The sequence below is a fragment of the Rattus rattus genome, chromosome 2 (genome assembly GCF_011064425.1).
Source record: "Rattus rattus isolate New Zealand chromosome 2, Rrattus_CSIRO_v1, whole genome shotgun sequence".
In the NCBI taxonomy this organism is placed as follows: domain Eukaryota; kingdom Metazoa; phylum Chordata; class Mammalia; order Rodentia; family Muridae; genus Rattus; species Rattus rattus.
The window spans coordinates 120,495,806-120,510,229 of record NC_046155.1 but is presented as its reverse complement, the minus strand read 5'-3'; the positions used below and the strand labels follow the sequence as shown (position 1 = coordinate 120,510,229).

At 45.9% G+C, this 14,424-nt stretch overlaps 1 protein-coding gene across 2 annotated transcripts; it reads right to left on the bottom strand.

The window, feature by feature from the left end:
* Nucleotides 1–300: 300 nt before the first annotated feature.
* On the bottom strand, nucleotides 301–7,170 carry Pex11a (peroxisomal biogenesis factor 11 alpha). Of its 2 annotated transcripts, XM_032893377.1 has the most exons (3): nucleotides 6,979–7,170; nucleotides 4,525–4,640; nucleotides 301–2,280 (listed from the first exon to the last, which is right to left on the bottom strand). In XM_032893377.1, exons 1-3 carry the CDS (start codon nucleotides 7,032–7,034, stop codon nucleotides 1,712–1,714), a joined length of 741 nt encoding a protein of 246 aa, XP_032749268.1. In that variant the 5' UTR covers nucleotides 7,035–7,170; the 3' UTR covers nucleotides 301–1,711. The 2 variants fall into 2 exon arrangements, with proteins under 2 accessions (XP_032749268.1, XP_032749269.1); XM_032893378.1 differs by lacking the exon at nucleotides 4,525–4,640 and having other exon boundaries at nucleotides 6,979–7,120.
* Nucleotides 7,171–14,424: the final 7,254 nt, after the last annotated feature.

Sequence of the window (14,424 nt, the reverse complement as noted above, 5' to 3'; positions counted from 1 at the left end):
GACTCTAGAAGATGGCAGTCCTCCACCCTCCCAACACCTTCTCTAATGTGTAGGATCCACAGTACCAGAACAGATACCTGTGAAACACTGCCGTGCACTCAAGGCAGGCCTCTCCAGGAAGAAGCTAGCCAGCCACTGCCAGGCTGCTGCAGAGCTCCTTAGCAGGAATGGTTTGGACAGATTGTAAGGGAACCTCTCAACCCAGAGCCTCGACACAGTCCCTGTGCCTTCCTCCCAGCCTGTGCCTTGTCATTCCTGAGCCCACAGACTCCGAAGCAGACACACTCACAGATGCATGAGTCAATTTTATCTAGAAATTTATTAGACATAATTAATGTTACAGTAAAAATAGGCATTTACTCATATTTGTCTTGTTTTAGCCACTTTAATTTCTTTCACCCCCCTCCCCCCAAGGTTTTCTCAAAGCACATTGTCATTTTACAAATACAGTGCCAAGGTCCTGAGTCCACTTTGCAAGAATCTTCTTCACATTCACGGAAAGCAGTTACTTAGTGCAGAGTTCTCATTTCCACTTAACTGTACACGGCTTTATCGGTGCTGAGACACTGGCCCACCTGCTGGCCAGTGTCTCCCACTTCACACACCTAAACCAAGCTCAAGACAGGAAGGCTGAGCCGTGAAGAGCGTCCCCACGCCCTCTCCACTGGCCCATAGCTCTTTCCCGCCCCTCCCAGTTGTCCTGAGAAAAATCAGATTTGTCACAGAAAACTGACATTCCTACATTCATAGGCAGAAGAATTTTAATTCTTTTATTTTGATGAAAAATACTGTGGAATTGCCCAAACTGTTATGTAGCTTTAAATAAAACCAGCCTGGGTGAGTCTACATTGCTTTGCACTTTATAGACTAGAACAGAGACCGTGGATGGACGATCCAGGCCAGCAGGGGGAGGGGCATGTTAAGGGTCTAAGGGCTTTGAACCTGGAAATGCTGCTGAGGGTCATGAGATCACGGGAATCATCTTGGGAAGAATCAGAATGAACCTGTGCTAGCGGCTTTGTTTTGTGTTGTCAACTTCCTTATCTGTGATGGATTATGTAATGGGCAGTGGTGACCTCCCACCTACTTTCACCTCTGGTCCCTCCCGCTGCTTTCTTGCTTACTCACAGCATTACCTGTGGACACCGCTTCCAGCACAAAGGTACTGATGTTTTTCTGAGTCTACTTCTGAACATGGTCAGGACACAACTACAGCAATGACCAGGGCCAACAGGTTACCAGGCTCTGAGCGCAGCTCCCCTCCATCCCACTACTGACATCTGTGGGGCTGGGGGATAAAAACCACAGATGGGAGAAAAGGGAAGCCTTAACCAGAGCCAGGAGTGCTGTGCCGGGCCCTGATGTGCTTGTGTGAAATCAAAGACCCATGCGACCCGATCCGTAATTCCAGTTTCTTTGGGTCTTTGATGACTTCGTTCCTTTCTATCTTTATTCGTTCAGCATACACTGAGCTCTTACTATGTACAGAAAAGATGCTCAGCGATGTTCGCTGAAGGGGAAATGTGCAGAAGTTACTGCCGCGTTTACAAAAACGTCATCAGTCTTCAGGCTCCGTTGTGGGTCCTACCTCTGCTCACATCACCGGTTGGTAAGATGCTCACATGATTAAAAAAAAATTAAGTACAGTAGACATCATGACAAAAGCAAATGTTTGCTCCACTGAACGTCAGCCTTAAAGTTTCCAAACACCCTAGCGGGCCTTCAGTTTCAGCTGAGGATACACCACAGTGATGAGGCCAGCCACAGAGGACACGAGACCTCCAAATCCTACCACGCCAAGGTTGGACTTGTAGATCCCGAGCTGGTTCAAAGGGATCAGGATGTCACAGAAGTTCTTCACGGTGTCCAGGAATAAGGGCGGATTTCGCTTTAGGGACTGGAAGAGGAGGAGGAGGAAGGACTGGAACCATTCACTTTCTTCATCAGCGACGCTGTACTTAGGAGGGTCCCCGGAGGACTTCTCTCTCTTTGCTCTGTCACGTGCAACTTGTCCCATATGCAGCAAGACCTCATACAGATCCCGGACCAGGCTCAGCAAGAGGAAATAGTAGTAGTGGCGGGCCGCCCGCACTTGCCACTTCTCTCTGTTGATTCCAGATGTCAGACCCACACTCTTCGCCCAGAGGACAGTGTCACAGATGTAATAAACCACGCGGTTCAGGTTGGCTAACGTCAGGCATAAGCGGGGCACAAGGTCAGCGGCTTGGATGCTCTGCTCAGTGGCCTGGATGGCATGGAGCACGTTGCCTAGTCTGAACCCTGTAAAAAGAACCACAGATTCAAGATTTACTTAATGGGTGGCAGAAGTCCTGTGACAAGTTAAGGACTAAGAACACAGCAGCTGATGTCAGTTGAGGCTCAGTCTTACCGGAGGAAAGGAGCCCTACAGTGATCCTGCAAAGCCCAAAAGACAGTGACCGTGACAACCTATCATTCCGTTCCAAAGAGTGCCTTAGCATTCATTTCCAGTATATTCCAGGCAAGACTAATCATGGATGTGTAGTAACCTCTATACTTCAGAAGGAAAAGAGCAGTTAACATGACCTCCAGGTTCAACACTCTTTACATTTGATTTCCTATTTATGGTGGTTTAAGTAAAAATGACGCCCCACACCCCCAAATACACCCCCAAATAGGCCATTAGTCACCAGGGAGTAGAACTCTTTGATAGGATTAGAAGGACTAAGAGGTGTGGCCTTACTGGAAGAAGTGTGTCACTAGGGAGTGGGGTGGTGAGGTTTCAAAAGCCCAAGCCCAGGTCCAGTTGTCCACTCCCCATACCCCCCCCATTCTTCTTTTTCCCCTGCCCTCCCATCCAGCAGCACACCTGCCTGCCACCGTGTTCCCTGCTGCCATGCTCCCAGCCATGATTATAACAGACTAAGTCCCCAAAACTGTGACAAGCCTCCAGTGAAATGCTTTCCTATACAAGAGTTGGCTTGATCATGTTTCTACACAGCAATTAAACAGTGACCCAGGCGTCATCAAAACGGTGCTGTCTGACTATCACCTAGCCCACCTATGGAAGAGGGATGAAGAGAAATGGCAGAATTGAGTGGCTATGGTGATCGATAGTCACGTGGTGCTCCTAAAAGAACTAATCAATCACTGTAATGTGTCCTTATGTAAGCATACAATTAGTCACTTAGTGGTCATCCATGCATAGGTGTTTCCTGGACACCCAGAGAGGGGTCATTTGGCTTAGTAACCGCCCAGAAGCAGCTATTCTCCAAACACAGTCCCAGAAGAGTACTTGACATTATTTTGCCATGAACTAATCCAGAGCAGTATATGAAATGGCTGTTTCAAAACTGGAGTTTCTGGTTCTCTTGCACCACTTGGCTGGATGACAAGGGGTTAAGTACTTTCTGCACTTTCAATACGAGTGAAACTCTAAAGGACACCTCAGCAATGACATTCTAGAGAATTTATGACAGAATTTCAAATCTTGGCCTTCAAAGCCATCCAGAAATCTTACCCACCCTTTCTAACCCTTTTGCTGACTAAGTCTCTCTCTACTAAACTAGTTTTCCGGTTTGACCCTGATCCTCCATGAGATGTTATAAGGTCAACTTTGCTTCTAACAGTCCTGAGCCTCTGCTGGGAGAAACCTCCCTTTCAGAATATTTGTTTCTCTAGCCACAACTTAGATCCTACCTCCTTTAAAATATTTTTTCCTTTGCCCCAGCCATCATATTTGGCACTGAATTTATAACATGTGATTTTATCTGTCCCATAAAGTTGAGGAATGCACCTTTATGAAAGAGGTATTCAACACAACCCATCAATATGGGCTGACCTACACCTCATCCCAATGTGTCGTTAATCTACTGTGGAAACATGTTTTCATCAAACAATGGAGTCAGGCAGGAACCACTCTGAGAAGCATGGGGTTTCCTAGGATAGTGAGGATGAAAGTGTATTCCTCGGCGAAAACCCCTGCCTTCACTCTTTGCCTTTCACATGAAGCTCCTGACAAACTGTCTAGGAAAATGTACTCACTTAGATCCTCCAATAATCCTCAAGAGATGAGGAGGAAAAGGCACGTGTTCGAGGATAAGACTATCCTGCTCCATAGAACTTAAGGGCTGATGCTAGACCAAAGCTCATGTTAGGCATTGTCAATACATTCTGAGAACCAATGTGAACTGGCATACTGTGTACCCCACGGGCTATGACTATGTGATGGGAACTGGCATACTGTGTGCCCCACGGGCTATGACTATGTGATGGGAACTGGCATACTGTGTGCCCCACGGGCTATGACTATGTGATGGGAACTGGCATACTGTGTGCCCCACGGGCTATGATTATGCAGGAGAATATGGTACAGCATCAAATTCAAACAGAGGGAGACATCTATGAATGGTCTACAGCAAACCATTCAACCTTCTTGGGGTCTCCAGACAGGGCTGCTGTCAGCTTCATTGAAGACGTGGGTGAGTGAAAGCATGTTGTAAACTCCAGGGTCTGAGGACTGTCCCTCGAGAGATGGGTACTTACATTTACGGCCAGTGCTCACACTAGTCTCCAGATTCTTGAGCTTCGTTACCACCGCCTCTTTGCCAGCCTTAGACTCTAACAAATATCTAAGCAACATGCATGCGTGTTGAGTGGCTCTGAAATGGAAAAAATAAATGAGGAAAGTGGTTTACAAACCAAATAAAGTTTGATTCATGAAGGGAAGGAGAAACCTATTGAAAAGCAAGGAGAAGCGTCGTGCTGAGGTAGAACTTCTGGGAAGGTTTCTCATGCTTGAAGTGCTTGCAAAAGTAGCATTCTGCAATAGTCCTTGCACAGGAGGGCCAAAGGGTGAGCATGCAGTGGAAATGGGACACAAAGGTTAAGGAAGAGGACGCCACAGTTAGGCAGGGTGCAGCTCCCCCAAAGCCCTCTGCTGGCACAGAAAAAATGGATGAGAAGATGCACGGAGATGCCTCTCAGCCCTACATAAGTCCACATTTGCTATGCGCCCCAACATAGAATGCCTTTCAGATTTCCTAAACGAACGAAAGCCTGCCACATTAAACTGACATACACACCGGTGCAGTAACACATCTGGCAAAATGGTTGTTATCATGCCAGCTACAATAACAAGGACATGGTGATAAATATAATAAAATAAATTAGAATCGCAGACACCCAAATGCATCTGTGGCCTACTTAGTAAAAGTAGGTGCTGGGCGGGGCGCAGTGGTGGAGACATACACCTTTGTCCCCAGCACTCAGGAGACAAAGGAAGGCAGATCTCTGTTGAGGTCAAGGCCAGCCTGGTCTAAATAGAGAATTCTGGGTCAGCCAAGGTTATCTAGTGAGACCCTGTTCAAGCAAACAAAAATCAGTAGGTGTTGGTCCTTACTGTCTTAGAACTGCAAACTGCACTGGCATCCCAGCACGGTTTAAATATTCTTCTCAGTAAAACAGTGGCAGAGCTGGTGGCTCATGTCTACAACTCCAGCACTCAGAAGACTGGGAGAATTATGGTGCAGTCTGGGCTACACAGTAAGACTTTCTCAAAATACATGAATAAATCCTCCCCAAAGTGGTTCATTTTCCACCATGATAAGTGAGTTTTGTAATAAAGTAAAAAAAGAGGGAGGAGACAGAATTCACTCTCTGGCCAGAGGCTCAAACGGCTCGTGTCATACATCTTCCTCTCTCAGGTTTGGTCCAATAGTGGGTCTGAATACAGGGCATTATTTTAGGAATGATAGTTTGTTCATGGTTATACAGATTTTTTAAAGGGTTGGGAAATAAAATTTTGCTGAATACGTATATTCTAAATTAAACACAGTGTATTTAGGGTACATTCTGGGCACACTGAAATTTTTTAATGAACCATGGGTATTATTCAACCATCCTGAGAATCTATGAGTTAGACAGAAAGGCAGCATGCCTATGTTAAGAGGCGAGCACTGGACTCAACAGTGTGCACTTGCATCTTTTGGCTTTGTCACATTAGTTCTTCCTACCCTCCTGGTTTAGTTTTCCTATCTGTGAAACTAGAATATTAAAGTATCCCCTCCACAGGGCTGCAGTGGAGGCTCCGTACAGCTGGCCTCCTCAAGTCTCACCATTAAGACTTTTCTTACTTGTATGTTTAGTTTATATTAGCAGTTGAACACTTAAACATCTGGAAGAGAAGAGTTGTTAAATAAAACTCCTATGTGCCCCCTCTTCCTTTTCTTTTAAATGATCATCGAGCACCATTCAAATTTCTCTTTAAAAAATGAAGTACGATTGGTTTTAAACACGCACGCACTGGTGACTTCAAAAGTACACCATGTACTTTGGAGGTATTGTTGGAACACTTTGTCCATTGTCCATTTTACGTGTCACAAAGCAGCTATTTAACAGTTGACATCTCCAAGGCGCAGACTGGACCAAAATGAAGATAAAGAAGATAAAGAAGATAAATCTGTCTTTCCGGGAGTAAGACTTCACCGGTGCTCCAAATTACAGGTGTTCCGTTTCCTTAGGTACAAAAAAAGAAAAGAAAAGGGAAAAGAAAAGGGAAAAGGGGAAAGGGAAAAGGGAAAAGGGAAAAGGGAAAAGGGAAAAGGGAAAAGGAAGAAAGAAAGAAAGAGAAAGAAAGAAAGAAAGAAAGAATGAATGAAAGAAAGAAAGAATGAAAGAATGAAAGAATGAAAGACAGACACTAAAGTTTCTCTGGAAAAGAATGTCTGGAAAAGACATTGAGCGGCGAGCGCTCAGTCTCCCTCTCCCGGGGAAAGTTAGGAGATACGAACTCCTGGGCGGCTGTCACAGCCAGAGACACCGAGGTGGCTGGCACGCACAGCCACTCTGGAGTTACAGGAAGGAGGGGCTCGGGTCTCAGTTCCTCAGTGGAAGCTGCCCGTGTCCTCGTGCCTCGATTTACCAGGCTGTTACTTCTTTCTCCGAGAAGAAATACTGGGTCCTGAAGGGATGGGGTGGAGCCGACCGCACCTGACTCACCTGAAAAGTCGGTCCCGACCTTGGCTTTGGTTGGCGACTCGGATGAAGGCGTCCATGGCTCCCACCCACAGCCACGCGTTGCGCCCGCTCCCTCGTGGGTCTTCTGGGACCTCGCTGGTCCCAGGGGACAGCCGGGATCAGATTAGTCTCCGGGTGGGTGGGACCGCCTATCTCCGCCCACACGGGGGTGGGTGGGCACACCTTCGGAAGCGCGGCTTTTTAGAGTTCCGGTTGGGACCGGAAGTGATAGTTACTAAGGCGACGCCAAGCCACAAGACGGTGTGAGCAAAGCTGAGTTTCACAAGGTCGGCTCTCGTGGCCTTCTCCAGTCTCGGTTTCCAGGTAGAGGCACTGAGTGGGTCATTCCCCTGCCTCAGGCGTCCAGGTGTCCCCAGGTACCCACGAACCCCATCAGGAATGCTAAATGGTCTTCTCAGGCGGAGAACCCCAAAGTTTTCTTTGGAGACTTCGGGCCTCATCCTTTCCCAGTGTCAGGCCTTATGATGCCGGCAACAGAGCTAAGTCAGCTCCTGGAGTGTGTTTCTAGCAGGAGAGTGGGAATAAAGTGGGAGGTTTTTCTATTAGGATTTTTGAAAACCAAAATGATTCCTGAGGGAATCCTAAAAGTCCACATGAACAAAGTACAGGCAAAGGAGATCATTGCACTGCTGATCGTGGGTTCTGCGGAACTTGAAGCTGGAGCCCCACTTATTTAGTAATTTTCTTCTTTTCACCGTTGCTCCCCCTTTTCTCCCTCATTACCCCTCCCCTGTCTTTCTGTTTGCTTCTCTCATCTTCCATCATTTACCCCCATCCCTTAAAATGTTATTCCAGCAATGACCCTAATGGCTGCAGTTGGAGTATCCTGCTGAAACACAGCCTCAGTCCCGTCGCCCTACTTTCTTAGGGATCCCCCAGAGGTGCTTTTCTAAGGATGGGGTAATATGTGAATTCCCAGTCTTTTCTGAAAGCCTCTCGGCCAGGACCCCTCAGTGAGGTCTCTTTAGCCAGCTGAGCTATGCTCACTGATCCCTGCAGGGACCCAGGCTACATCAACTGTACAATGATACACAGTACACTGCCCTCCCTCGTCTGGCACCGTTTCCTAACGCTCTAACGTATTACTGGGGATATCAAGGCTCCATATTGTGGGTTAGAAAAAGAACAGACAGAGATTGAAGCTAGAGGGCAATTTTACTGAGCGTTTGAAAAAAAAAAAAAACAATAGGGCAGACAACGTGTAAATCTCAGTAGTTTCCAGGTACAGAGATGAAGAAGAGGAGAAGAGAAAGCCATGCTTTTTACAATGGAGGAGGCCAAGCAGCAGCATGGTGAAAAGGGTGGGACCAGAGCTTCAGAAAGCAAGTGAAAAGGCCCAGAGCCCCTGACAGAAGCTCTGCAAGGGGCTCCTTAAACGTAAGTGTATAAGCTTGCTCTGTGTGGCCGTGAAATGAGGTCTTCCACTTTTTTAAAAAAATTTATTTATTATATATAAGTACACTGTAGCTGTTCAGACACACCAGAAGAGGGCATCACATCTCATATCAAATGGTTGTGAGCCACCATGTGGGTGCTGGGATTTGAACTCAGGACCTCTGGAAGAACAGTCATTGCTCTTATCCACTGAGCCATCTCTCCAGCCCTCCACTTTTCTTTATTCCCTGCATCGGACCTGCCCGTAACACTTGCAGGCCTGCAGTAAAAGTACACACCAGACCTACTTGAAAGTTATTATTATTATTATTATTATTATTATTATTATTATCATCTATTTGAAAGTTATACAACAAGTAACAAACTGTGAAATATGTTCTGTTTCCTGGGTTGACACGCACTCTCACAGTAACAGAAAGCCAGGCTGACTTTTAGATTCTAAGGCTCCTTGTAACATCTGCAGACACAGCTGGGTTATATAGTAGTATAGAGAGAAATGACACCCAGACCTTCCCCACTTCTCTTCTGATTTCTTGCTCCCCCCTACATTGAAGAAAGCGGGAGTGGGGGTCGTGGATACTCCAAGCTACATTCAGAATCTGTCCTGTATCTCTGCAGAGAGCTGTGCTGCAGGCAGCTTTAGGTCTACCTGCGCTCATGTTAGCATCTGCTCCCCCCCCCCCTCTAGGAGAAACTGGGAAAAGCTTGTGCAGATCCTGGTATCATTTGGGCATAGACTTGAGTAGAAGAGGGAAGTAAGGTTTTAGTTAAGGATATGCTTTGGGCTTCATGATTGTGTAATTCTTTCCAGAAGAAAGAGCCACCAAGAGAATGGGAAGTCCTGCTTGGCTCACCATGTAGAAGCCACGGTAAATAGAGGAACACAGTTGATCTGTGTGATGATAGAGATGAGCACAGTTGCTTTTCTTTCTACTGAAGTGCAAGAGTTACATCACTTGTTTTCAATGTATCCCTGCATTTTAAACAATAGCATAGAAATGTAATCATATTGTGTGAGTTTTTCTTTTGATTTCTCCCACCATAATGTACTTGAGCTTCATTCATGTTGTAAATATCAGTAGTTGGTAATTTATTTTTTTATTTTTTTAGAATTATTTACTATGTATACAGCATTCTGCTGGCCTGTATATCTGCAGGCCAGAAGAGGGCACCAAATCTCATTACAGATGGTTGTAAGCAATTATGTCATTGCTGGGAATTGAACTCAGGACTGCTGGAAGAGCAGTCAGTGCTCTTTTTTTTTTTTTTTTTTTAGATTTATTTATTTATTTTGTATATGAGTACACTGTACCTGTCTTCAGACACACTAGAAGAGGGCATCGGATCCCATTACAGATGGTTGTGAGCCACCATGTGGTTGCTGGGATTTGAACTCAGGACCTCTGGAAGAGCAGTCAGTGCTCTTAACCACTGAGCCATCTCTCCAGCCCTAATTTCTTTTAAACTTTTTTTTTTTTTTTTTTTTTTTTTTTTTGGAGCTGGGGACCAACCCAGGGCCTTGTGCTTGCTAGGCAAGCGCTCTACCACTGAGCTAAATCCCAACCCCCTGCAGTCAGTGCTCTTAACCTCTGAGCCATCTCTCAGCCCAAGTACTTGGGGTAATTTTATAGTTATCCATTGACCCACTGAAGTGCACTCTGATTTGGGGCAATGACAAATAAGATGGCTGTATATGAGTACAGATTTTCACATGAAACTTAAGGGCTGTTTGTTTGAATCCATAGGAATGTAATTGCTGAACCATACTGAGGGTTTCACTTTGTAAGAAACTACCAACCATGCTCCATCCTGGCTGCGTTATTTTATTTTCCTACTGGGAGTGTACTGGGAGTGTGAGAGTTTATCTGCTTACCTAGTGGTCAAACATCTAATCATTTCCCCTTTGGTGCTCCTAGAAATAAGCAGTCATTGTGCATAAGGTTTGCAAGTATTTTTATTTCCGCTCCTAGAATTGGAATGACTAGACTGTTATCCTACGTGTAGGTGTAATTTTGTTTCTTTGGTTGATTGATTTGGTTTGGCTTTCTGAGGCACGGTTTCTTTCTCTGTGTAGCCTGGAACTCTTTCTGCAGACTAGCCTGGCCTTGAGGTCTGCCTCCCAAGAGCTGGGATTAAGGGTGTGCAACAGCACTGCTCAGCTTGTGTTTAACTTTTTAAGAAGCTGCCAAACTCATTTAAAAATTGTTTATTCTTTGACAATTTCATATATATATGTATACACACACACACACACACACACAATATACCCTAGTTACACTCATCCCTCTCATCCCTTCTTGTCCTCCACCTACCTTCACATCACCTCTTCTCTCTAGTGGGTTGGTCTGGTGCTGCTATGGATTCAAATGCTAAATACCGTATCCTGAGACCTGGTTGCCCAAGACTAGTGAATTCTTACTACAGCAGCTTTTGTTGTGTAACCCTTGCCCCCCAGTTATCCCTGATTGGTTACTAAAGATGGGCTGGGCAGAAGAGAGGGAGGCGGAGCAAAGGTTCCCAGATTTGGGATCTCAGGCAGGGACCACAAGGAGATTGAGGAAGAGTAGGGAAGGAAGTTACCATGGGGTAGGTGACTCCTGAGCCCTTGGCCATGAGGGCTGTCCTGATGGAGCGGACAGGAGTGGCCCAGGCAGAACATGGCAAGTGACATCTCAGGGATCATCACAGGGAAATAGACAAAATAGCATAGGGGGTTGATCTCTGCTCATCTCTAATGCTTTTACACTTACTATAAATCTAAAGGTTTCTATGTCTTTTATTTGGGAACTAAAATGATCTGAAGTGGGGTAGAAACCCCTAATAGATAATTACAGGCAACTAGGGAGTGTAGCAACCCCAAGAATAGTAGTAACCACAACACTCCTCCTCCCACCGGCACCCCTCCCCTTTCATGTCCTTTATTTGGTTTTGTTCTTCGACATAGAACTAGGGCCACTGCTATAAGCATGGGTGTAAAGCGATTCCCACAAGTAACTTGCCAGCCTATGGCTACGTCTCTAAAGACAGTGGCTTCCTCTCTCTCATCAGTGACTTCACCACCACCCTGGGTGAGGTAGGTGGGGCCTCATGAGACCCTCCTCCATGACTTAAGGTCTAAGGACAGAGTCTTACAGGCTCCATGCAGGCAACTGTAGCTGTTGTGAGTTCACAAGTGCCTCAGCCACGCCCTGCTCCTAAGGCATCCTTTCCAGGCACCCCTCCTACCCGCGGCAGCTGGCCTTGTATCTTTCAAAAAGTTCTGCACATAGGAGAGGGTATGAGGGTGTCCCATTTAACAATCACTGGTTCTCATCACTTTACCAGCCCCAAATCGTTGCATTAACCATAATTTACTACAAAGAGAAGCTTTTTTTTAGCACGGTTGAGGACAGCACCAGCCTATGGGTGTAAATAAATATTTGGGAGGCATTTTGACTTACAGGGGTAGTGGTTATCTGCTAAGGTCCATGACCTCCCAGTCACAGGTCTTCAGCCAGGTCCACAGTACTCCATCCCATACAGTAGGCTTCAGATCGAATCAGAAACCAAAAATGACGATTGCATAATCATCATGTCATCATTGAACCATTAAGCAAAGCACCTGTTGACTAATTCATTGGCACAGTAGCTTTCAGGGTCCAAAGCCCGGAAAGACCACTGCCAACTCCCAACCCCTTCACACCGTCCTTCTTCCTGAACCCTATACCCCTGAATGAATGCCTATAGCCCTGGCAGCTCCTGAATGAGGCTCCTTACTTGGTTGGTAGCTTTGCGCATACTCCAGAAGCAGACTGACTCAGTATTTAAGTGTGGAGAATAAGATACAGATATTAGTTTATGTCACATGTGACCACAGTACCATCCCATCCTGTTAGCAAATGGCGCTTCATTCTGTGTATCCATTTTTCCATAGAAGAACATTCCATCTACTTCCCACATTCGGAGGTTGTAGACGGAGTTATAAACATTCGTGGGCAGGCTTTTGTGTGAATTTAGGTTTTTATACGTCTAGACTGTTGGCATGTGTCTATGCAACTGTATAAGGCACTGTCAGATGGTTTTCCTGGGTTGTGTACTATTTTCCCTCAACAGCAGCCCTAACCCTAACCCCAACCCTGGCCATCCACCTGGATGTTGAAGAACGTGGTGGGGTTCAACCATGGCTGACAGCAAGCTGCTACAGGGGACAGTGCTGTTTACAAAGTGATGCTAGATTGTTTTGTTCTGTCCTGTTCTGTGTTCTTGTAAATGTTTGTAAGCTTTGTTCTGAGATGACGTTAAGTTACATATAGGCAGTGTGATCTTCTGAATTTTAACGCATCATTCCATGTGAGTGGGACTGATGCAACATTCCTTCCTGGGCTTATTTTCCCACTACCAAATCTAGAGCCTTCTAAATATTCTACCCACTATTTGCAACATATGAGATTGTCTAGCCTGGCTAGTTAAAGGACTATATTATTCCTTGCTCTGGGTGAGCTCAGCTTACTGTTGTCACTATTGCCCTCGAGTGGTCCTTGTCCCAATACCAACAAACCTCATCTCTCATGTATCAGAAACATCACATATGTGCTTCTTTCCCCTACATATGTAGGGAGAGACCATAGTGGCAGCTGGATATTTATAGGACTTGCATAGACCACAGCCATGTTATAATATAAGACAATACTGAGTTCAGCATATTAAATTACCTCCTAATTTCCTCAGTAAATAAATGATTTTTAAAACTATGGCAGTGGCTGGTGAGATGGCTCAGTGGGTAAAGGCACCTGCCATCAAGCCATGACCGGAGTTAAGTTTCTAGGACTTAAATGGTGGAAGGAAAGAACCAACTCCTGAAGGTTGTTCTCTGACCCCACACACGCACTACAGCACACACAAATACAAAAGTGCAATTAAAATGATGACATTTGAAATCCCTTTGTTGCATATAGCTTTAAAAATCCACTCTAGCTCCAGCTAGGCTCTAGAATCAGTAGCTGCCTCTTTGCCTGATGCTGAAAAGAGTCCTCTGGCCCTGGTTCCCTCCACTGGTTTCCCCAGCCTCCCAAACTCGTCCTCCCAGAGAATGCCTGGTGCTACTGCTCTTGTTCGACAGGCTGACCACCCTGGCTATACCGACTGCTCCTTGCTTTCATCTTCTCTCTTGCCCACCTAAATCTTCGCAATGGAAGACACCAGACAGCCTCAACATATAACACCAGCCAGATCTGTATTGGGAGATCTTCAGCCCCAATAAGCCTGACAAAGAACACACAACTCAGTTATAATATTTATAAGCTGCACGCCTAGACTGGGCAGATCTACCACTATACTACTGTGTTCCCCAGCTAGGAGATCCCTTGAGAGTTGTGGCTTCCCCAGGCCGTGCTCCATCCTCACCTCCTCTTCATCTTCCTCTCTCTGTGTCCCTCCATCTCATCCTCTCTTCTTCCTCCCTCCCCTCTCTCTCCTCTAAAACTTCTACTGCCCAATCACAGGCATGTCTGGAGACTCTTGTAGGAGATCAGGGCACAGGGCCTGTCACACCAGTGAGACTAATGAAGGAACAGATGTCCCACAAACATTGGACATGCAGAGCTGCATCTGATTGGGCCTGAGAGAAGAGAAACCTGGAGATTCAATGGCTTAAACAGAGCCACCTGCAAAGGCAGACAGCCAGGGAAAGGTATCAGCTACTAGTGCATTCCATTTGGAACAGAAGACAGTTACGAGTCCCATCAGAAGGTGAAGAAAGATAGCAAAATGCCAAATTCTCCATCACCAATCACATCTTCTCTAGTTAGCCTGGGAGGTGCCTGCCCTTTTGGCGCCCCCTTATGAATACGAAGACCATATCCAAGGACGGTGGTAGCAATTATGATATGTAAGGAAGTCCAGCCTGAGGTAGAAGGTCCCCATAGGATTCTGTGCTAGAGAAGGCTAGCTTCTTGTTTACCTTTTTCTCAAAGTCTCTCTGCTCACTTTGCTTCTCAGCTTTGAGTTCCCAGAAGGTCTCGGTGCCAACCTCTG

What these genes read in the sequence shown, in the direction of transcription:
- Pex11a (XM_032893377.1), bottom strand. Translation starts at nt 7,034, where the DNA reads ATGGACGCCTTCATCCGAGTCGCCAACCAAAGCCAAGGTCGGGACCGA. An exon ending in GGTCGGGACCGACTTTTCAG is followed by an intron (nt 4,641 to 6,978) that starts GTGAGTCAGGTG and finishes TTTCCATTTCAG; the next exon opens with AGCCACTCAACACGCATGCA. An exon ending in TGTGAGCACTGGCCGTAAAT is followed by an intron (nt 2,281 to 4,524) that starts GTAAGTACCCAT and finishes TTCTTTTTACAG; the next exon opens with GGTTCAGACTAGGCAACGTG.